We start from the raw sequence: 22,081 nt of genomic DNA on the forward strand, positions 1-22,081 counted from the left end.
AACGGGTAAAATCAGTTGCAAAAGCCCTCACTGACCAAGGAGTCACAAAGATTAGAAATGCACACGCCACTTTTTTTCCTCACCCTCCCAGGAGCAGCTGTGCTGTAGCACAAAGGATTTTGTTCACAGGCAAGCCTAAATTGCCTAATCTGCACCTCCACAAATGAGTAGTCTTGATTTTTTTTCTTCCCCCTCTCCACTCTTCTAGCTCAGTAGGTGAGATGGGTTTAAAACAAACAAAAACCAGCAAAGCCCAAGGGAACTGAATTTAAACTAGACGCCTACAACTACATTTTCAGTAGCTAAGTTATAAAAGAAGAAAGATAAAAAATAAAATTTCAGAAGTGTGAAGGTTGTCACTGGAATATTTTTATCTAAAGTGAGTCATAAAGACTGAGCTGTAGGATTCTTTTTTTCTTAATAACAGTGCAAAAAAAAACTTTAAGAAACTACCACCCCAAATCAAGACAATGAGAAAGCAAAAAGCTACACAAAGCAGTGGCTCCAGCAGCATGGTGGAAATAACAGGCTCTTCTTACAGACACAGAGAGGTATTTTATTCAAGTGAACAAAACCCACCTCTGCTAACGCAGAGCAGATAAAACTGCGGGGACCAGAAAAGCCTGCAGGCATTTAAGAGTACCAGAGAAGGTCATTATGGCACCTTCCCTATACAAAGGCTGAATCCAAAGTACCAAGAAAGCACAATCTTGATGAGCAAGAAGGGGTCTGTGAAGTCTGAACATGGTCTGGAAGAACACAAAAAGAGAAGTGGGGGAAGAGGAAAGGACAGAGACCTCCTACCATTGACCAAGACTGCAATTCAGGGTTTGACATCATTGCAGTGTCTGTCTCCACATGGCCTCTATATAAGTTGGCAGAAATGGCTTGTTTTGAGAAAAAATGTATGCAACAAGTCTCGGGTTAAAACTTCTAGTTTATGCCATGTACAGATCTCACTATAAAGAAACCTACTTCTCTCTATCTATATGAAACAGACTTAAGAGAATTTTTTTCTGACAAAGGTTTTGGTTTTGTGTGAAAGTTTAATATTCTTAAGTCATAGTGACAACAGTATAAAGAATTCTTGGTAAAGGTTTTGTCTTTTTAAACACAAGGTCAAAGAGTACAATCAAAGAAATCTCTGCCATCACCTTGATAGGACACAGGGTTGTTTAAAGTGCAATTTAATAGCAAATTTAAGACATCAATTTCTCTTCCTGCAGCTGTTACTTATGCTTTCAACAGCACTGGTACCACTCCACTGTGAAACCAGGTTCTGCTGGAGTGCCAGATCTCCGTGGCTGAGTGTTCTTCATTGGCATTTTCATTGCAGTAAAACTGTAAGAGCCAGAGGCAAGCCAGTGAGATTGAGATGGCTCGTGAGATCATCATGGGAAGAATGAATCATCTGCCTTGGAAATATAAATGTTTATGATCACTGCTTCTATTCTGCACATCTATCCTTGAGACACACAACTTTTACAAGGGTGTTGGTATTTATATAATTCCATAAATTTAGACAGTGCATTACAAACACAATATGCAGTTGTAGTTATAAATAGTGGAGCAGCAGGATAGAATTTTCAACTAGCTCTTGTTTCCTACACTCCACAAATGAGATGTGTGGCACAAGTTAAGGAACTAAAGGAAAGAAAATATAGCTAATAGACAATAAAAATACCCCATGTGAGTCTCCCTATTTCAGGTGGTGAAATGGAAGGCTAGACTTCTACCAAAGAAAAAAGAAAATCAAGCCAGTCCCTGAGAGTTGATGGCAACATTTAACCATGACTAAAAGACAAAGAGCAGGTTCTGAAGTGGAGGTTTTGAGAACACATTTTTTTTGCGGTGTGTTTTCCGTGTCAATGTGACAAACTAACACCTGCCCCTGATAAGAAGTATTCTGACAAACAAATGCACAATATAATCAAAAGACTAAATTTGTTTCCAAACCTTGGCTGATGCTTCTTTAGTGCTCACAACACTATGGATGTATGCACAAACCCACAAAGAAAACCAATCGAAGAAAACCAATCGCTGGGTGCTGTAGGAGCATCGTAACAATGTACCAAGGCATTCTTCCAGAAGGCCAACCAATAAATTTTCAATGTATATGCAAAAGGTAACCAGTAGCTCTTGGTAAGCTTTCTAAACTTTGATAATGATATTGAGGGTTTGCTTCAGGAGTTAATTTGTCAGGCAATAACTGTAACAGAAGTTAAAGCTCAACATTGGGTACCTCAGCTCAACCAGCAACCCAGCACTGATGAAAGCAGTTATAGTATTTTTTTTAAAATAAATAAAACCTGCACCCTCATTTCCATTTCTCTGCTCAATTAACAACTTAATTCAGGGAGGAAGAGGCTCCTGGTAGAAGCAGTACTTTTTGAGACAGGTCAGTTATATCTTCCATATTTTACACTGGCTATATTATATTTATATTGGATATATCTTGTAACAGCTGAAGTGAAACTATGTGTGCACTGAATTGCCATTTTGAAACTACACTGAAATACTTCTGGACACTCAAGATATTCCACACACACCGGACCATGACTTCACATGAAGAAAATCCATCCTACTTGGCTCTAGGGATGGACTCACACACGTTTCATAAGAAGGTAAGACACAGAACTCTGAAGCTCTAGAGCAGGGATCTGCATCTACTCTAGGGAAGGTCATACTCTGTGTGCCACTGCTGCCTTTGTGCCATGTGGATATGGAATTAGTCGACATGTTTTCCAAGGAAATGGCCACCTAGGGCAGAACAGATTAGGAAAGTGGTTTTAACAGCTCTCTGTATACACTTCAATGATTTTTTGTTACACTGATGTCTTTCAAAAAGCATCAGTTGAGTAGAAAATATGAGCCTTTACTGTTCACAACAGACATCCTCTATGGTGCTCCTTCACACTGAATTGATGGGGTTTCCCACGTGTCCTCATCTGCCAACTGAGCCATCTGTGAAGTCTGATCCACAGGTTCTTTCTCACCCTGGTTTATTAATAATGCATCTTCTTGTCCTCCTTTTAACTGAAGGTCAGAGCTACAAGAACAATTACATTCATCAGGTTTTTCCATAGAAGGCTCTGCTGTAGGTGTAGAGGACTGTTCAGTTTCTGCTTCAGCCTGTGGTTCTGTTTTAAGATGAAGTCCAAACATGTTATTTCTGATGAGGTATCGAACACACTGCAAAATCACATTCCTCTCGTGCCGGATGTCCTGGGCCAGTAACTGGAAATTAAAAAAAAAAAGAGAAGATGATGCACATTTCCCTCTATTGCTCTGTAGCTGATACAAGCATAGCAACATATACTGATCTACTCAGTGATTTCCAAAATCTTTCAAGTTAAACAGTTGGGTCCCTCACACAGGTCGTGGACATATGGGGCTGGAGACTGCCATACCAGAGACAATGATGTTCTCAAATCACAGACTGTAATACCAGGCCATGCATTCCAGTATATGAGGGTAGCAGGTCCATTATAATTTTTCACACTTTCTGAGTTATACTGTATCTGCAATTTCATATCCCATGCATTTTTAATTTAAACCCCCTATGAGTAAAAGATAAATACAAGGAAAGGGCATCTTTCACCAGGTACCAGACCATGGATTTAAACAGCAGTAACTGGGCTGGGCTATAATACATATACCAACCTAACTCTTAATCAATGTGCTAGAGGTTTAACTCATTGACTTCAACCTCATTGAAGTTCACTTTGGTTGTAGGAAAAAGAAACCTATCATCCAGAGAGCCAAATGAACCTTTTTCATTGTGAGTGTCAGCAGAACTAGTAGTATGAACAAACAAAATCTGAGCCAAGAGGCTAAATTTGTAACCTCCTGATCAGTTGCAGTAGAGCTGTATTACACACTGCAGGAGATTTGGCTAAGCTTGGCTAGTAATGACACCAAGAAGCTTTTTTTGTCGTTAAAAGTTTCAACAGTGGTTTAACCAGTCACTTTCAAGCCTGAGTATTTTTACTTAGATCAGTTGCTAAGAGGAGTTACAAGCAGCTGACATCTAAAATGAGCCTTCAGGAGCCTTCCACATGAACTAGGAGATGTACTTCAGGGCAGACAAGGGACAGCAGAGTGATGCTCTCTTTGTTTGACTGGGAGAAACTGGTGAATTCCCAAATGGCCAAATTAGGGCCTAGCAGGGCTGCAGAAATTACCCTATCAAAAACTGTATCTTTGTATTTTATTTTTTAATGCAGAGATGGATATCAGTGGAGTGACAGTACACAAGCTTTTGATTTTGTCAGCACAAAGAATGACTAAATACACATTAGTGTTTGCATGTCCACAATAAACATGTTTTTGTAATGCCCAAGCTCACTGCTGAATGACTGCCAAGAGATACCTGCAGCTATTCTCCTACTTCCCTTTCTTTTTTTTTTAAAGCATCATTTCATTGATACAACAACCTTTTTTTAGTGTTCTAATGCACTTTCTGGATCCATTTTGTAAAATTTCAAAACCCAAGCTTTTTGCACACTAACCATTTCTAATGACAGTGGAAGCCTACCTGCAAACCTCAGGCCCTCATCTGTGATTCACAGCCACAGTACACATTCTTTAAAAACAATTCTGAGCAATTTGAAAAGGTAAAAAAACCTCACTAAAATGTAATTTTAGAAATGGACTATACTGGCAAGCTTCAACTCAGGTTTCCTATGTACTGCCAGCTTCTCTCAGTATGTGGGACTTCATCTGACTTTCTTCCAGAGTCATCACTGCTTTGATCACCAAAAACTTTGAAGAGCAAGTAAGAAAGGCAACTGCATGCTTAGGGAGCTACACAAGGGACAAACATTTCCTTTTCAGTCACTAGGAACTTTAATTCTTGGCAGCAATGGTACTATGTGCTAAAAAGGCTACCGAGGGATTTCTCCCACATCAGCAGCTTGGGTTGTACCTTATCAGGTATCTCTTGCTGAAACATCCTGTCAGAGCTCTGATGTCAGTGGCACCCTGCTTTCTCCTGTCTTTTGCCCACTGCAAGCTTTCCCTTGATGGAGGAGCGTTATGCCATTTATAGACTCACAAGAGTAGTACTGCTTTTGAGTAATAAATACAATAAAAGCTCCAAGGTTTTGTCAGAGCTTTCTAAAGAAAGACACCAAGCTTTGTGGCCAAATGGGTTGCTCTGCACTGCTACTGGGAATACCTTGGACTCACCCCAACAAACCTCCTTCTACCCTTCTGAGATACCAACCTGCTGCTCTTCAAGGTGCTCTCTCTTCCTCAGATTGATCAAAACATGCCCAGAGAAGAAACCCCACTGCAAACAGGTTGCACTAAACACCATTCTGTGTTTTAAGTCACCAACACACTTCCCAATGAGATTTCTTTGCATGTGCAAAAAGTACTGTGTGCTCTTCCAGCAGAGGAAAGTGGCTGAACAGCAAAGCTGGGAGCAAAAAGATCAGATCATGGCTGCTGGGATTACATACAACCCAGACCTAGTGGATACTGCTACAGGGAAGGGAAGGGAAGGGAAGAGAGAGGAACAAAGGGTTTATTCCTTGTGCAGCTCATTTCAGACACATGATTCAGTTGTCATCTCTTGCTTACCAAAGTGAGTTGTTACCTGAATGCATGCCAGGGTATTTCTATTTGTCTATTAAAGCATCTTCACCTCCTCCAAGTGAAACACTCACTTTACTATTCTTAAGCCAGGCCCTGTGCTAACAGACTGATCTAACTTCCCGCAGGGAAGAGGAGAAACATTCCCAAATAGTTCTACTCTTGCACAGGAGGCATTATTTTAGCCTCTTACCATTTCCAGCAGAGTTGGACGGCGCTTGGGAAGGCGAGGTAATGTTTTCCTGCCCCGCTTATCAGGCCCTCTGGGGGGACGTGCGTTTGAATTTGAGCTCCTTAATGCCGTGCCTGCGCATTCTGGGCGGTTTTGATTTGGTTTCCGACTCTGAGGAGCAGGAGTAGTTTGAGGCGTATTTCTGAGCACAGCCTGGTTTCTCTCAGCTTTTGTTGCAGTCTTGACAGGGATTTCTTAAAGAAAAAGAACACACTTTTATCTCAAACTTAAAAGCCTCTTCAACATGCTCATATCCCCATGCACTGGCAGTTCGTTAGTACTATTCATGCTCACACAAACTGATATGAAGATCTTCAAGCTTTACTTGGAGGAAGGGAGGGTTTTGTTTGGCTTGGGTTTTCTTTTTAAATAGAAAGAATAATCTCTAAACATTCACAGAAAGGAAAATAAGGTATTTCAATTCTACAGCAAAAAAAAGAAAAATTAATAACACCTGATTGAGATTTTCAAACCTCTGCCTTCTTATCACTTAAGAAGTACCGTGCTTCACATTATAGATTGCTGCAAATTTGGCTGCTGAGAAAATCATGATACAGTTAGGGCAGAGGATGCCCAAGTTCAATTCACTGTCTGCTATATGCTCTCTAACTTTCGGTAGGCCACCCAGGGCAAGTAAGGCTCAGTAAATATTTGCAAAAACAAGCAGCAGCAGCAGCAATCCCTCACCATACACTGATGCATACACTCAGAGAAGCACAAAATCCAAGTAACAGAGAGTTCAAGTCCTATTGCAATACCCAGCAGCCTTCTATGGAAAAAACCCTTAAGGATGTGGAAATTAGTTGATGGAGTGACAACAACAGCTTTTTCCTGGCACTATTCAAACATGATTTGAAGCAAGACTGAAAACAGGTTCCTTATTTTCCCCGAACTAGGGGAGAAAAGGCTTGGGAAATTTGACGACACACAACTTAATCAAAGACATTGCATGCCTCCTCTCTCGACCTAGGACATGCTGCTGAGAAAAGGACTACAAAAAAACCCACAGTCCTGCTTGCAGTCCCCATCACTAAGTGTGACACAGGATAGAAGGGGAGAGGAGAAGGGCAGAGGTTGTTTCTACACACCTTCGGGCTCGCTGTCGGATGCGCTGCCATAGTTGACCGACAGCGCGCTAAGGGCAGAGGTCACCTGCCTGGGGACAATTGTCGTTCCCAGTCTCCCATCCTCCTCAGCTGCCTCATCCTTGTCAGATTCTGCAGGGAAGGAAAAGGCAAGAGGGATTTTTCCCAACAATCCTGCCACCAGCCAGCCTTGCTGCCAAATTCCCATCTCAGCACCACACACACCTGATGTTGGGCACCATCGCGCAATGGTGCTGTGGACTCATAGAAAACCCCCCAAAAAGTTTCCTGAAGCTCAGCAGAAAGCTGAGCTTTCTGCTTCCTCCTTTGCATACCAAATAGAATTATAAGTTTTGTTATTGAGTGTAGGTAAAGAGAGAGAGAGGATTTCATAATACATTTTGAAGTCTTGCTGGATTTAGTTCTGAGATGGAGGAGAAGGATTTAGAAGCCAGTCAGGGGAAATTGAAAAAAAAAAGAGAAAGGAGAATCAAAAAGATGCACCTATTCAGTAAAATCATAGATTTGAACTGTATATTTTTTTTAAATTCTACTTAGTTATATTGTGTTTGTTATTATTTGTTCTGGCTATATTTCTCAATTGCATAAAAATTGCAACTAGCTTTAATATTGTGTAATTAAGGGGTACCACATTCCTTTTCTACCTCTATAAGAAAGGTCACTAGCTGTACTTTGGCATAATTAGACCTTTTATCATTAAGTAAAACACAAATGCTGCAGGGAAATATAGAGATATTTAAGCACACTTAAGTTTCCCAACACGCAAAGATTAATGGAGTAAACAAATTGCATAGGGATGCTGAGTTCTTGTTCTCACTAATTGAAGATTATGTTTTCAAGAGGAAAAACTCAGCATCAGACATCTTTCCAGGGAATGTATTCTACCCTTGTTGCTAAAAATAGCCAGATTATAAGTCAGCTTACATGCCATATTCTAGGAGTACTGCTAACTATATTATAAATAGTTAGATCTGAAGAATTTATATTGCTGCCAACATGAGGAAACAAGACATGCTCAGAAGAAAAAAACCCAACAAAAAACCAACCCCAAAAAAACCAAGCAGAAATACTTCAGAGAACACACACATATGGAGAATATCAAGAGTAATAATACAAGAAAGAACAGAATTAAAAGTAAAATACTGACATTTTAAGTAATTCACTTAACTCATACAAGGAAATCCATTTGTTTTCACTTTCTAAATACTGTTGCTTTCAAAACCACAAAGGGATATTTAACAGTCTTTAAAAATAATTTGGCTGTTCAAGTACTTCATTCTCCTTCTGGTTTTATAAATATTTTCTTATCTCTCTTATGTTAATTTAGCAACCTACATTGGAGCTGCATGGCCTTTAGACTACTGTACAATATTTACATCCGAACAAGTAACGCTGCACAAAACTTCATGTCAGACTTCCAAAATGGTGACTAGCAAGCACAAAGTCTCAGCATCTAAACTTCAAACAACCATTTAAAATGAAACTTCTCCAAGTTCCTTCATCTTACCAACATCACCGTTTGCCAGAAGACCAAGAGGGTCCACGTCTTTTTCATAGGCTTGGCCTGCCAAAGCATTTTGTTTTTCATGTTCCTTTTCACATGTGCTGTTTTCTGATCCAGTGGCTTCATTTTGAGTTTTAGGTCCATGACAATCGCCACCATTTTTCCTAAATTTCTTCCAGAACGGGCGCCATTGTCTTCTCCTGTGTCTTCGTTGATGCCCAAGAGACTCTCCATTTTCTGGAGGTTTCCACATCCCCTTCATTTTGCTGGAGAATAGAAACAGAAAGCTCATGCAGATTACAAGCTATAAGAATAAAAACAACTGATGTAACCAAATGGCTCAGGCCCTTGTTTAAGGTTCAGCAACACAGAATGATGCCAGGACTTACACCAGCTCAGCTAACATGAGGTGACAGACCATAAAATCAGTCACACCTCATCTCAGGCAGGGCAATGGGACAAAGCAGGAACTGAATGAACAGTTTGAAGCTCATGACTTTTAGTTTTTAGTTTTCAACCAGGCCAAGAGTACATGGGCTAAGAAAGTTCCTTGATAACCTGCAGTGTGAGGACAGGGCATTCTCATTTCAGATAACAAAGTCAACAAATCTTCACTTAAGCATTAAAGTCATTCAAAACAGAGGCAACGTGAAGTTAAAAGGAAAGCATCTGCTATAAACATTCTTTCACTGAAGAAGTCTCTTTTTTCTAGTTACAGCTCTGAGAAGCATCTTGCTGCACCAAATCCATTCAGCCATCTGACACCATCAGCTGTAATGACTACCTACTCCCGCCTCCAACCAACATGCCATTCATCTTTCCCATTCCAATGAAAAGGAATAAAAGAAATGTCCATCAGAATAATGCATTTTTTAGGACCTGAAACAAAATAACAAGTCCTGAAACACAGGAAGAGTACAGCATGCTGGTTCCACTTATCTTTCACAGCTCCATTTTTTTCCAGATTTGTCCTATAAACACATGTTATAGGAAGATACCTGAAAGCTTAACAAACTCTGGTTGAATTCTATAGATATAAGAATCAATGTGACCAAGAGAGAAAAGCAAATATAGAAGGGACAGCTGAAGCTTTCTGAAGATATTTAATTCCAAGCAACAGAAACTTAATTCAGCAAAACAGGACTGTAACTAATCATCAGTACATTACAAGATCTCCAGTCCTGAATGACCCCCATGGTTTGTTCTGATCAGTCCTCCCTGCCTCAGCCTCATCTACAGCATGGCTGAGGTCCTATCATCCCTCATGTGGGATGCTGTCTTTATGTCTGGCATTGCTAAAGTCTTGCAGCAAGGTGTTAATATTTTGTGACAAAGGACTTCTTTTTGTTTGTCTTCATTCTGAGGCCTAAACAAGTAATTTAGTAACCCATTCTTCTTGAGTTACAAGAATTAGTGTATGATTACACTTTATTCACCTCTTGCACCTATGCAATCTTTCTAGGCCTCCATCACACAGCCCTCTCAAGCCACCCACTACTTTGTTCAGATATGTTCCTGTTACCAGCATTCCTCTCTTCCATGCTTTTCTGGCTTTATCAAGTCCTTCTTTAGAGGAGAACAAGGCCAGTCATAGCACTCAAAATTACTTTATATCCCAACAAAACATATTTAATTTTATTCTCCAGTCACTTCACGACAGTGTCTAACAGTGATTGCTCATCCCTGATGGCATCACCCACCACAGTGTTCCTGTGGTACAAGTGGCAAGCCACTGCCTTCCTGTGCATCAGTCCCTCACCCACAAAAGACGGCTAATATTATCTCCTATGATTCAACTCCAACAAGAGAGAAAACTGCATTTCTGAATTTGTCCAACCACACTCTAAATTCAGCATGTTGTACAACCTAGAAGGTACTGAGCAAATACAGGCTTAATTTAAGCTGTTGTCCTTGACCAAGGGTTAAAACCAACCTTCTAAATTCTCTGGGGCCTTGAACACCTAGAAAGAAACCTCAAGGTCAAAAACATGTCCCACCAAACACCAGCCTGGTATCTGCCTTCTGCCATTCCCTTGTGGAAGACATCCTGCTCTTCACTCTCCATTCAGAGGGCATGGAGAGCTGTGCACTATTAGTCAGTTGTTGTGAGACACCAGACAGGCTTCCAAAGTGGTCCTTCTGCATCTCTGATCTCACACGCAGGGATGCTGAGACTTAGGAGTTGCAAAGCACTTCAGACAACCACAAATGGAAAGCACCATGGAAGTGTTAAGCATCTAATCCTTTCTAAATCTTCCTTAGCCATTTGCCTTAATAGTACAGCTTGCAGGGAACAAGCTGTATTCTATTTTTTCCTCACACATCAGTAAATTTGCCAGATAAGCACCAATTGCAGAATTTTTACTGCTGATATACAAAGCAGAATATGGACAGCTCACCAAATCTAGAGTGCTAAGGGGAGGGAGGGAAGAAAAAGAAGAGATTTCTAGAATGAACTAGAATAAAAAGTTGTTACGCAGAACTGAAGAATCTGCAATTTTGAGGGGGTTTTTTTTCAAACAGTTTCCCAGATATAAACCTACTAACAAATGTAACACCGCGGAATTGCTGATGGACATTTAAGGCTACTTGATGCATCTGACTCACAGCTACAAAAGTTCGCAAATAGAACCTGTAGATATCAAACAGTTTGTTACTGTGACAAAGAAATGTCACAATATATATGTTATATATATACAATATATATGTTTGCAGCTTTAGTTTCAATGCCCAGGTTTGGTTCCTTGGGTGTAAAGCACTCCTGCAACTTCATATCCTTTAAAGGAAGTTTTACTTCAGTCTTCTATAAACCTTTCAGGCATGAAAGGCAACTGGTTGAGTGGAGGCAGGCAAGTGCTGGATCTTCTGAAGAACATGCTGCAACAAGGTAATTTGCACTGTCCACATTTAATAAATTACACTAACTTCTTATTCTGCACTAACTCAACCATTTTACCATGGTGCAAGTTTGCAAGTTTTGTTTTATTTGCTGTCATGTCCTACACAAAAAGCTAGGCAAACCCCAGCTGCACTTCCATGCAGCAGAAAATGGCATTTAGCCATAGCCCCTTAGGACTGAGTCTGCTCCTGCCTTCCAGCTCAGTCATTCTAGTTTAAACAAATGATATTTTAGGAGTGTGGCTCATTATAACATCTTTTTTTAAAAAACAATCTTCCCACAGGTCCTAAAGCAGAGCTAATGAAGTTAGCTGGTTCCACCTAACAATGAAATGTAGAGAGAAGAACAAAACCATGCTGGAAAATAATTTATAAGGCAGTGAACAGATAAAAATCCAAGATGAGTAAGCACTAGCTCAGAACAACGGTGGCAGATAGATTTAACTTTATCTTCATATGGTTTTCATTATAACTTAAGTAGGGCTGCTTCTTTTTTCTACCTTCCATCATCTTTATCTTCTTCCCCTCTTCACTTGACTACTGATTTATCATCATAAAGGAGAGAGAGTAAGAATAAAGTCTCTGTTGGCCATTTTCAGGTCATAAAGGATTAAATCATGTGGAATCATTCTGTTGCATGACTTTTGCCCCCATTACTACTTCTTCAGAGACCAAGGTTATGCTGATCTAATGAATGGCCACTAGAAAGTGGCTTTTTCAAACAAGCCAGAATACCAGATTTTTCATGTACTTATTGTTTCATTTAACTGAAGTGTACTTTGGAGCACTATGAAGTAAACAAAAGAATATTACATCAGCAGTTTGTCAAATGGCCTGTCCTCTCTTAAAGGGCAACTAGATTCTGTATACAGTGGAAGCCGCAAGTGCTGGGCGACCACAGCAAGAAAGCATACTTTTGAACTCAGTGGGAGGAAAGCAACAAACTTGCTTCAAAACACTTACCCAAACTGCTGGGTAGTCAGCACTTCTCCCCTTTCCTCCTTCTGCGTCTGCATTTCCCTCTTCCTTTCAATGTTTGCCAAAGTAGGAAAATTTCTAGAAGACAAAAAATAGTTTCACTGGTTCTTAAAGGATTCACTGTAGTTTCTCAATTCCCCTTTACCAAATCAGCTTCCTCTATAAACCTTACAGATTTTTTAAAATTTTCAAGGAAATTTAACAGACTGTTTCTTTCTTAAAAAGGCATTAGTGAGGAAAAGAATCCTGAGTGCATTTAGGCTTACATATCCAGATGCAATGAATGAAACAAAACAAAAATTTTAAAAATGCATCACATTAGCATTCTTAGATTTACCAAACCACCAAGCAAGGTACAGACAAACAGTTTGGTTATAGTTATGGATCCTCTCTTTGCCCCAACACATAACAGCATGATTTAGTCCTCCTATATTATTTCTGTGGAGCTTCAATTGGATTATTTGAACGACATGCCTTTAGCAAACTAACTGCTGAGTTCTTCTAAACTTAAAAAAAATAAAGGTGATATGAACAGCTTCTGGGTGCACAAGGTTCCTTTAATGTGACAAGGAAAACCACACAAGTTCCTTCTTGAGCAATATTTAGCATTGTGCTCACATACTGACCTCAAGTTCACCAGAATTACTGCCCCTTTTTAATTCCAGGTTCAAGAAAAATTGCCAGATCATGCAGATGAAAAGAAATCTACTGTTACAACCATCTCACAACCCATCCCATCTCTTCCATTCCCCACCTCCCTTAACATCCTTCCCTCCAGACAAATGTCTCACTGGTTCTAACATGCAGAGCCTGGGCAGCAGGCTTTTTTTACCATCAAAGCCCAAAAATGGCTACACTACTTGCTCTGCAAACATTAGTTAGCTAAATGCCAGTGCTTTGAGATGAAGGTAGTAAATGAGAAACACATGCACATGCTCCCCCAGCTTCTGTATAGAAACACAAAGAATAAATATTTGATGTCTATTAAAATGGAGTAAAGAGAAACATAGAACAGCTTCTCACTAAAAATAACTATCAAAAAGACACGGATCTTTCTTTAAATATTTAATCTTGTCACATGCATTTCCCCCATATTACAGCATGAATGCTAAGTGTCACATTGATTCAAGACAGCATCAACCACGTACCAAGGGAAAAAGAGAAGCTTTTTCTACAAGACAAACCTAAACACACTACAGTACTAGTCCCCTTTAAGAGCATTTGAGCATGAGCTGTCAACATCTATTTTCTTTGGATTTCTCCCAGAAATCTGCCATACAGCTCAAGTGAGCACAGGGATGTGATGTTTTACCTCTGCTCCTCCCTGTTAGTTAGATTTGTTCATCCATGTTACAACACTCCCAGCACACAGCAAATGTGCAATGAACTCTTTAATCTCAAAAGCTCTGTATTGACAAAGACCCCTGTGCACCACAGTTTTAGGAAAAGGTGCTTTCCTTTAAATACAAAGGCTCCCAGGAGAACAGCAAGCCATAAAACAAGTAGTTATGCTCAAGACATCCCCAAGCTTACTGCAGGGATTGCAGGGGGGAGGGTGTTTTAAATATAAGGGAAGACCCTAAATACTAGAGCAAAGGAGTCTTCAAATGCTCCAGCACTTATGCTGATTAAGGACATATTCAGACACGCTCTCTCAACACGATTTGAGACATGAATGCCTCCCACTTTCATTCCTGTGAGTTACCACTCCCTCCACGAGCCACCGTAATGGACTGCACCAAGGCTTTCAGTTCCATTTAACTGCCAAGACTGACAGATTTCTCCTCAACCACCCTTCCAGCTGACACAGGCAGTAACTGACAGCTGGCGAGAGCTCAAGTCACAAGTCCCAGTATGCCTGCAGAAGCACATCTGAAGGCATCTGTAGTGGCTGTGTTTATCTTTTCCATCTCTTCTCAAATGTTAAATGGCATTTTACTCACTGCCTTTACCTCATGCCTTTACTGACTGAGCCCCCTCCATATAAAAGGCCACATGCTTAAATCCCAAGAGATGACTTGGGTTTGCACCGTTCTAAGATGGCAAGCCCTCCACCTCTCTTAAGAAAATGATGTTCCTAAAATGTTACCTACAAAGACCACTGAAGTAGAAGTACCTCAGCACTTGTGCCTTGCAAACAACCTGTCAGAGCTTGAATACAAAGAGCTTCATCAGTCCCTACAGGGCTTTACAAACCTAAGGAACTTATTGTAAAAGGGAGAGTTAAACCAGGATGTGATGGTCTGGCACAGCAGAGTCCATGAAGCGAGTACAACCTGAGAAGGCAGCCCTCTTTCATAGCAGCTGCAGTTCCCAACAGTACATACTTCTACAATCCAAAGCTTTTCAAATTAAATTGATAATATCAGAAAACTGATTTTCAGGTTAACATAAGTGTATGAAATATATCCCAACAAAACGAGACAGGCAGGTAAAGGATACCCTAAGCTTCTAGAGACAGGGAACAGTGACACCGAGCCTAATCAATAACACATGTATCTTAGGGAATAGATTTTTTTTTTCGATAAATGAGTACACTGGCCAGACCCATGCATTTTTTTATAGGCCAGCATACTTTATCTTGCTCTCATAAACATTGGAGTAAAGCAGCTCTTAGCAAGCAGTGAAGAAACAGAGCTTTGCCAACATCTAACAGAAAAGAGACCTGTTTCTGTAGCAGTTTATACAACGAATTCCTGAGTCAAGAGCTATACAAGTTCATCACTTTATTAGGAACAGCACTGTGAGCAAAATGCCTCAAAAATTTCTTGAGCTGTTCTTAATTGCATATGCACAGCCAACAGCAAAGGAGACATGGATAGCCCAAAGGGAATAAAAATGACCCAACAGAGCTGAAAAAATCTTGGCTTAACTTTCCCACATCTGATTTAACCATATGTTAGCTGAGGCAGTTTCATTGCTGATCTATTCTACCAGATCACAGTAAACTTTATTGCATCTATGTTTACCTTGATCTGTTGACACATCCCTTCTACTTTGCTTTGTCTCCTCTACTTTTACCAAATTACAAGAAACTATTTTCCATATTACATACTTCACTACCATGAATACAACACCAGGGAGGATTCCAAACTACTCTAGGATTATCATTATGCAACTAGAAAACCACAATTAATTAGAAGTGGTGTGTTTAACAGTACTGGACTTCAAGCACAAAGCACGCGCTCAGCCTGTGAGATGTACTGCAAGGAAATACAACAGACAACTCCTATCTGAATAAACCAATGCCAAGAGACTGAAGAAAGTGGAGCAGAAAGGGGAGAATTTACAAGCAATACACAAGCTCAAGAAAAGCTTCCAATGTTATATTAGAAGCTAAGCAAAAGTAAATTCAATGATTTGCTTTAACACTAAGGCAGCCTTGCCACATTCTTACTAATAACCATTGCTCAAGAAATGTTGGTGAGAAACAGAGGGGCTGGCAGGACCCAGATCTTGCTTGTGAAGTAGGGAAGACAGCAATACCTCATTCTGACACATTAAGGAAATGCATTACAGATAATTCTCTTTAAGCTCATGTTAAAGAAAAAATATGCTGAAGACAGCACATTTCTCAACACTTGGAAGGGACAGGACAAATCAAAACAAGAAAAGTTGATGTCAGACTTCACAACCATCTGTCTGCAAAACACAGGGAAACCCTGAGATCCCATGGAACTTCATCTCTATTGCTCTTTACTTAATTAGATTTCTTGGCTCAGCAGGTTCAACAGGAAAACAGCATTCCAATCCAGCATGCTTCATTCAGAGATACTCCTTACCAGCTCTCCTCCTCCTCTTTCCTCTATGAGAGTAAGCTACACTTTAAACACAAGCTCTTTCTTGAAGATTTTAAGCAGGATATACAATTGAGCAGCACAGCAGCTAATTAAGAAGAAAAATCTCAACTCTGCAAGTAATTATTTATAACGGCTGAAAGAACAAGCAAGACAGGATGCAGCATGGAAACACACATATTAAATCACTACAACCTAATTAGGAACAAACTATTAATGACCTAAAAAGATTCATTCTTAGCTCTGATTGGAGCTTCTAGAATGAAAAAGGTTTTTTCCTGTCACTGTAAACCAAAACTGCTTAATAGCTCAGACTCCCTCTGGTGTCCCTCTTTTCTGTACAATGCAGTATTTACTGTGAGTCAACAACAGACCTTCAGTACTAAACTGATGCTTTGCTGGTGACCCAATTAATGCTGCACAAAAGTTCCAGCTGGCTTTCTCTCTCCGCCTTTCTGCCTGCCTCCCACCCCCCCCCCCTTTTTTTAATTAAAAAAAGAAGGATGCTCATAGAGCTTCCTCGCTGTACAAAGAGTAACAAAAGCCACCCAGGTAGTCATTCTACACCCATCCATCACAGCTAAATACGGTGCTCAGAGAAGACTTGAAGTACCAAGATAATGCACTACTCCATCTAGTGGTCTTGGCTCAGACAGCCCTAATCCCATTCCACCTTTTCTGGTTGGTGCCTGTGACCACACGACTTTATGTCCCCTGATTTTACTGTGCTGCAGGGAGCAAAGGCTTTCAGCAATGCTGTATTGCAGCCAAATCATATTCACCTTTAAAACCAACATCAGACCCTTCAGAAGCTCAGCAAAACCATCTCAGGCAGAGCATCACCCTTACAATTAAGTGTAGATAAAGGCTGCTGTGATTTGCAGCACCCACTCCTCACACAAAAAATATCCATAATTTTACGTTCAATTCCCACTTCCCTAATGTTCTAGTAGAGCACATACTGACCTTTACACCTTAAACATCATTTCAACACTTAAACCTGAGCATCAGCTGCTAGACAGGAACTCTCCTGAACACTTCCCAAAACAAAGTGTATGAAAAGCTGAAAATGAGTAGTAAAGCCTCTCTCAGAGACTGCATACGAGTATGGATGTTCTTCCTTGGAGTTACCATTAGAAAATTAGGTCACCAAAAAAACCCACAACAGCAATATGTAGTCTGAAAGCAAATAAAAACCAAGCCCTCAAGCATCTTTTGAATAAAAGGAAACCTTGGAAGGAAAACTAATCTAGCACCAAAACTTGCCTAATCTAATACCAAACTTATATTTGCAAAGATCACAAACAATTTCTGTCTGGTTAATGATGGCATTTTAAAAATGGGAGAAAATAATCTCTTGTTTCTCTATCAAAAAAAAGCTTGTTTTTTTTTTAAAGAATCTATGGATTATTTACATTTGTACAAAATGAACAGAAGGTGCAACAGTTGACTGCTGTGATGTGCTGACATAGTGCTAAGATTTCCCTTTGCCTTTCTGAAATTTGCAGAAAAAGCTGAAACCATGTCCAAAGAAAAATTGAAACCTCCAAGAATGAAATTACATGGGGAGAAATTTAGCTTCTCCATACAGGAAAAAAATGGATGGGAGGCAGTTTAAAAATTCTGCAATAAATTCCATTAATTTTTCTTTTTCAACAAAAACAGTGTAAAGTTGTATTAAGGGAAGTGAAGTTCAAAGCAAGAACACATTGACATTGCCTTCTGACATGGATGCAAGATGGATACATCAGTAGGATTCCATCAGACCACTGAGTTTTATTTTCACTAAAAAAAAACCCACGTGATTAGTTCACTGCCCTAGCTCATCACCACTGATCTCAAATTTATATCACTTCCCATTCTGCATACAGGACTCTAGCTCATGGAAACCAAACTCACGCACTGATCACTTGCAAGACTATATCCTAAATTATTAGTAGATGTGAGGAAAGCCTGCAGCATCTCTCTCCTGTTGGGAAAGCTGCTGGGAAAGTGTGGATTTTAATCCATTGAACTCTGAAGGAAAAAAAACAAATCTGGGAGATAAATACTTCAATCCTGGTCAAGATAAAAGTTACATCCTGTTACATCACAGGATAAGAAATAGTGAGAAATTCTGCTTATAGGAGAATTTTACCTTGTACCCTGCATACAATGTAAGTTAGACTACCCGAGAACAGTATCATTCACAGTTTTTGTTCTCTTTCATTAGAAAGCATCAAGCAACACAGAAAGCCCCTAAAGAATTAGGAAAACTCCCTGGTGTGGTCTACTGGGACAACTTAAGCTGGGGAAATTGGCACACAGTATTACAATTATAGTCAGTACAATAGTTCCAGATTTTTAAGCCATTAAAAACTACCACACAAACATTTGTGACCTAAAATGTGATGTGGTGAGGCTAAAAGGAACAAGACATTCACCTAACCTGGGATACCACATCAAGCATCTGGGAAAGCTGCTTCCTTCTCAGCTGATACCTTACCTTCTATTATAATCTTTTAAATTATTATAATCTCTGCAGCTCACACCCTCCTGGCTCATGCATTCTGACACAGATCACTGCTGCAGAAATTTTCCAGGGTCAATGTAACAGCAGAAACAGCAAGTTATTTGCTGCTCCTACTCCTCAGCTCTCATCTCATGCTCACACAGGGAAAATACAGTAAAACAAATCCATAGGCCACAAGTCTTACCTTTTTCTTTCTTCTCTCCATCTAGCAATCTCTTCTGGACTATCTAATTTTATTCTTTTAGCACCAGGTGCATGTGCCTAAGGAAAAAGTATTTCACAGGTGTTTAAAAGGGGAAGGAAAAAACTCACAAATTAAAAAAGAAAACATCATTATGTCAGGTATAGTGGTATCACTCTGTTTTCATCTCCAAAACTGGTGAGACTGTACACACAGATGATAAAATGAATCCATTAAGAAAACCACATAGTATTTAACACATTTTCATCCGCAATATTGTCTTGAAACAGATTCTCCTCTGAGATGATACATTTTCTTTCCAAATGAATGAAGGGAAACCACTGAAGGATGAGAAAAGGGGCCATGGTAAAGATTGCACAAACTCCTATTTTGGGCCCAGAGGGTTACCTACATTCTTCCAGTGTATCTGAACGATCTTCTCGTGGGCACTGAAAGTGCAACCTTCTTCTGAACACTGCAAGATAAGAGGGTGAACTTAAAACACACCAATTTACACAAATTCTAAACAAGCTTTTGAGCACACTTCAAATAAGTGTGCCAGTTGCCTGTACAGTTTGTTGCACAGGCTGTGTAAGTTACCATGTTTGCTAACAAAGGTGATTGTAAAAACACCAAGCAGGGATAATATACTTTTAAATTTCATCTGGTTTTAGAATAACCAGTGTAGGCAACATATCTGATAACTGAAGAGAAAGTGAAGTTTACCTAAGATAAAAATTTGCGAGACTCTTCAATTTCAAATTTTGATACTTGCAAATTTTGGTAATTTTCAATAAAGGAAATTTTTTAAATGTTTCCACACAAAAACTGTACATGCTATAGTGGTGTCAATGAATTAATTCCTATGACTTAGTAATACTTCACCAAGAAAAACAGTTTAAAAGGCTTTTAAATAAAACCAAAAATGCAGCTAAAGCCTCCCCAACATACAGCATTCATACCCCACTAATACTTGACAAAGCTCTGGAATCTCATTCCTATGTCTACTGTTCAAAGAGTGACTACAGCTGTTTGTCAGGCACAAAGGAAAAAAAATCAAAGTGTGAATAAAAGAAGACAAACTCATTAACCTGCTTATGCTGTGAAATGTGTTCATCATACTTCTCCTGGTTTTTATAGCCACGGTCACAGGTATCACAGTAATGAGAGAAAACTGGCTCTTTTTTCTTTTTGGTCTGAAAAAAAAGAAGAAAACTCAGGATTGCAGTTACAAAATATTCCTGTGTTTAGTTAGTCATGAAACACTATTATTATTTTTGTTAATAAAGCAGTTATATGTTTCAAAGGTTTCAAAGAGAGCTAACCTAATAACCTAAAAGTTAAGTTCCAATTACTTATCTTCTAAACAAAGTGCCCTGCACTCAGCTCTTCCCACTACCACATTTCAATCATTGCTTCTGCAAACACAACAGTCTGCTGGCATGGACTTCCAGAGGGCTGTGAGATTTAGGCTAAAGCCTCATGTTCTTCTCTACCAAGACAGACCATGACTGCTCTCCCATGACAGGCACAAGTTCAGAGGGCAGCACAGACCCTGCCTTCTCCTGCTACACACATCAGTGTCATCTGGCTGGCTGGTCTTGACCTTGTAACAGGGCACTAGCGTAATTTAGGCACTTGGGCATCACCACAGCAGGGCAACATAAACCTGTGTAACAATTTGGCTGACATGTATCTTTCAAGAGTTACAGACTGTCACATGTTCGCTCTCTTCTAAGGGCAAGCAGGTCAGACAGGAGAACGGCATGTCTATAGTGCCTTGGGACAAGTCCCATCAGACTGACACCATCACTGAATGGTTTGGGTGGGAAGGGACCTTCCAAGATCATCTGGTTCCAACCTCCCCACCATGGGCAGGGACAATCTATGACTAGATCAGGCTGCTCAAAGCCCCATTCAATCTGGCCTTCAACACTTCCAGGGACAGGCCAGTCACAGCTCCTCTGGGCAGTGTGCGCCAGTATCTCATCCCCTTCATAGTAAAAAAGTCTTCCTTATGTGGAATCTAAATCTACTCTGCTCCGGTTTAAAACCATTACTCCTTGCTCTACCACTACAGGCTGTACTATGAAGTCTTTCTCCTAAGTTCCCTTAAAGTACTGAAAGGATGATGCAGGGTTCTACCTAAAGCCTTCTCTTCTCCAGGCTGAACAACCCCATCTCTCTCAGCCTTCACCTCCACCCCCAATCATTTACGTGGCCTTTCCCTGGACCCATGCTAACACGTACATGTCCCTCTTGCGCTGGGGACCCTACTCCATACCTTTGGCTTGTTATTTTCTTCTGGGCAATGTTTACTAAATGCAGGCACTTGCTTGCCCTGCCGTTTCTGGGAGAAATTACCATTTCCACCTTCAGAACAGAGAGAAAAAAAGATGAGCCATTCACAGATACACCTGGCAAAACACCCCCCTCCTACTTCGGTGGGCAACAGAGAAGGATCTAGGGAAGAGATAAGAGAGGGCTGCATGACCAACATGCTTGGAGGAGAGCCCTGCAGCCTCAAGGGTTCAGGACAGCCCCGGGGCCCCTGCTCGCGTGGGATGGGATGGGAAGGAGCCCAAGGGACGGCTCCTGCCCTGCCCCTGCCCCTGCCCCTCACCAGCGTGCGGACCCCGCGCTCCGTAGGCCGGCGGGAACCAGGCGCCCGGTGAGCCGTAGCCATGAGGGGGAAGGAAGCTCTCGGGCTGCGGGTAGCTCTGAGCCGGCGGGTAGCCCTCGGCGGGCTGGGGGTAGCCCTCGGGCTGCGAGAAGTTCTGGGCAGGCTGGGCATAGCTCTCGGCGGGCTGGGCATAGCTCTCGGCGGGAGGGATGCTCTGGGCGGGATCCGAGTAGCTCTCGGCGGGCGGGTAGCTGTCAGCGGGTTGCGAGTAGGACTCGGCGGACTGGGAGTAGCTCTTGGGCTGCGAGTAGGTGTCGGCGGACGCGTAGGTGCCGTCGGGCGGCGGGTAGCGGCCGGGCGGCGGGTAGGGCACGGGGGCAGCCCAGAAGCTCGCGTCCCAGGAGGGCGGCGGGCAGAAGAAGGGTGGGGGGATGCCCGGCGGAGGCAGCCCCGGCGGAGGCGGCGGGTACCAGGCGAAGGGGTTCATGTCGGGCCCGGAGAGGCTGCCCGGCTGTGCAGATTCCGCTCCGCGATGCTCCCGCACCACCACGTGGGGCCCTCCGGCGGCGGCCGCTGAACGCGTCACGTCCGGGCTGAGGAAGGTGAACCCTCCCTCCTTCCCGGCGGGCGCAGCGTCATCCGGGAGCGGCGC

General features: G+C 41.2%; 1 protein-coding gene across 2 annotated transcripts; it reads right to left on the bottom strand.

Moving 5' to 3' along the window:
• Window positions 1-1,084: 1,084 nt before the first annotated feature.
• Window positions 1,085-22,013, bottom strand: NUFIP1 (nuclear FMR1 interacting protein 1). Of its 2 annotated transcripts, none has more exons than XM_030959239.1 (10): window positions 21,430-22,013; window positions 21,091-21,179; window positions 19,898-20,002; window positions 19,219-19,281; window positions 18,810-18,886; window positions 12,302-12,394; window positions 8,444-8,706; window positions 6,919-7,047; window positions 5,792-6,024; window positions 1,085-3,237 (listed from the first exon to the last, which is right to left on the bottom strand). In XM_030959239.1, the coding sequence occupies exons 1-10, from the start codon at window positions 21,914-21,916 to the stop codon at window positions 2,899-2,901; spliced, it is 1,878 nt and encodes a 625-aa protein (XP_030815099.1). In that variant the 5' UTR covers window positions 21,917-22,013; the 3' UTR covers window positions 1,085-2,898. The 2 variants fall into 2 exon arrangements, with proteins under 2 accessions (XP_030815099.1, XP_030815107.1); XM_030959247.1 differs by having other exon boundaries at window positions 21,442-21,991.
• Between the last annotated feature and the right edge of the window lie 68 nt (window positions 22,014-22,081).

Source organism: Camarhynchus parvulus, chromosome 1 (genome assembly GCF_901933205.1).
Source record: "Camarhynchus parvulus chromosome 1, STF_HiC, whole genome shotgun sequence".
In the NCBI taxonomy this organism is placed as follows: Eukaryota; Metazoa; Chordata; class Aves; order Passeriformes; family Thraupidae; genus Camarhynchus; species Camarhynchus parvulus.

Bases quoted from the DNA above. Each gene is read 5' to 3' on its own strand.
- NUFIP1 (XM_030959239.1), bottom strand. From the start codon at position 21,916: ATGAACCCCTTCGCCTGGTACCCGCCGCCTCCGCCGGGGCTGCCTCCG. The intron at 12,395-18,809 runs GTAAGACTTGTG...TTTGTCTTCTAG, and splicing joins TGGAGAGAAGAAAGAAAAAG to AAATTTTCCTACTTTGGCAA. The intron at 3,238-5,791 runs GTAAGAGGCTAA...TTTAATTTCCAG, and splicing joins GTCCAACTCTGCTGGAAATG to TTACTGGCCCAGGACATCCG.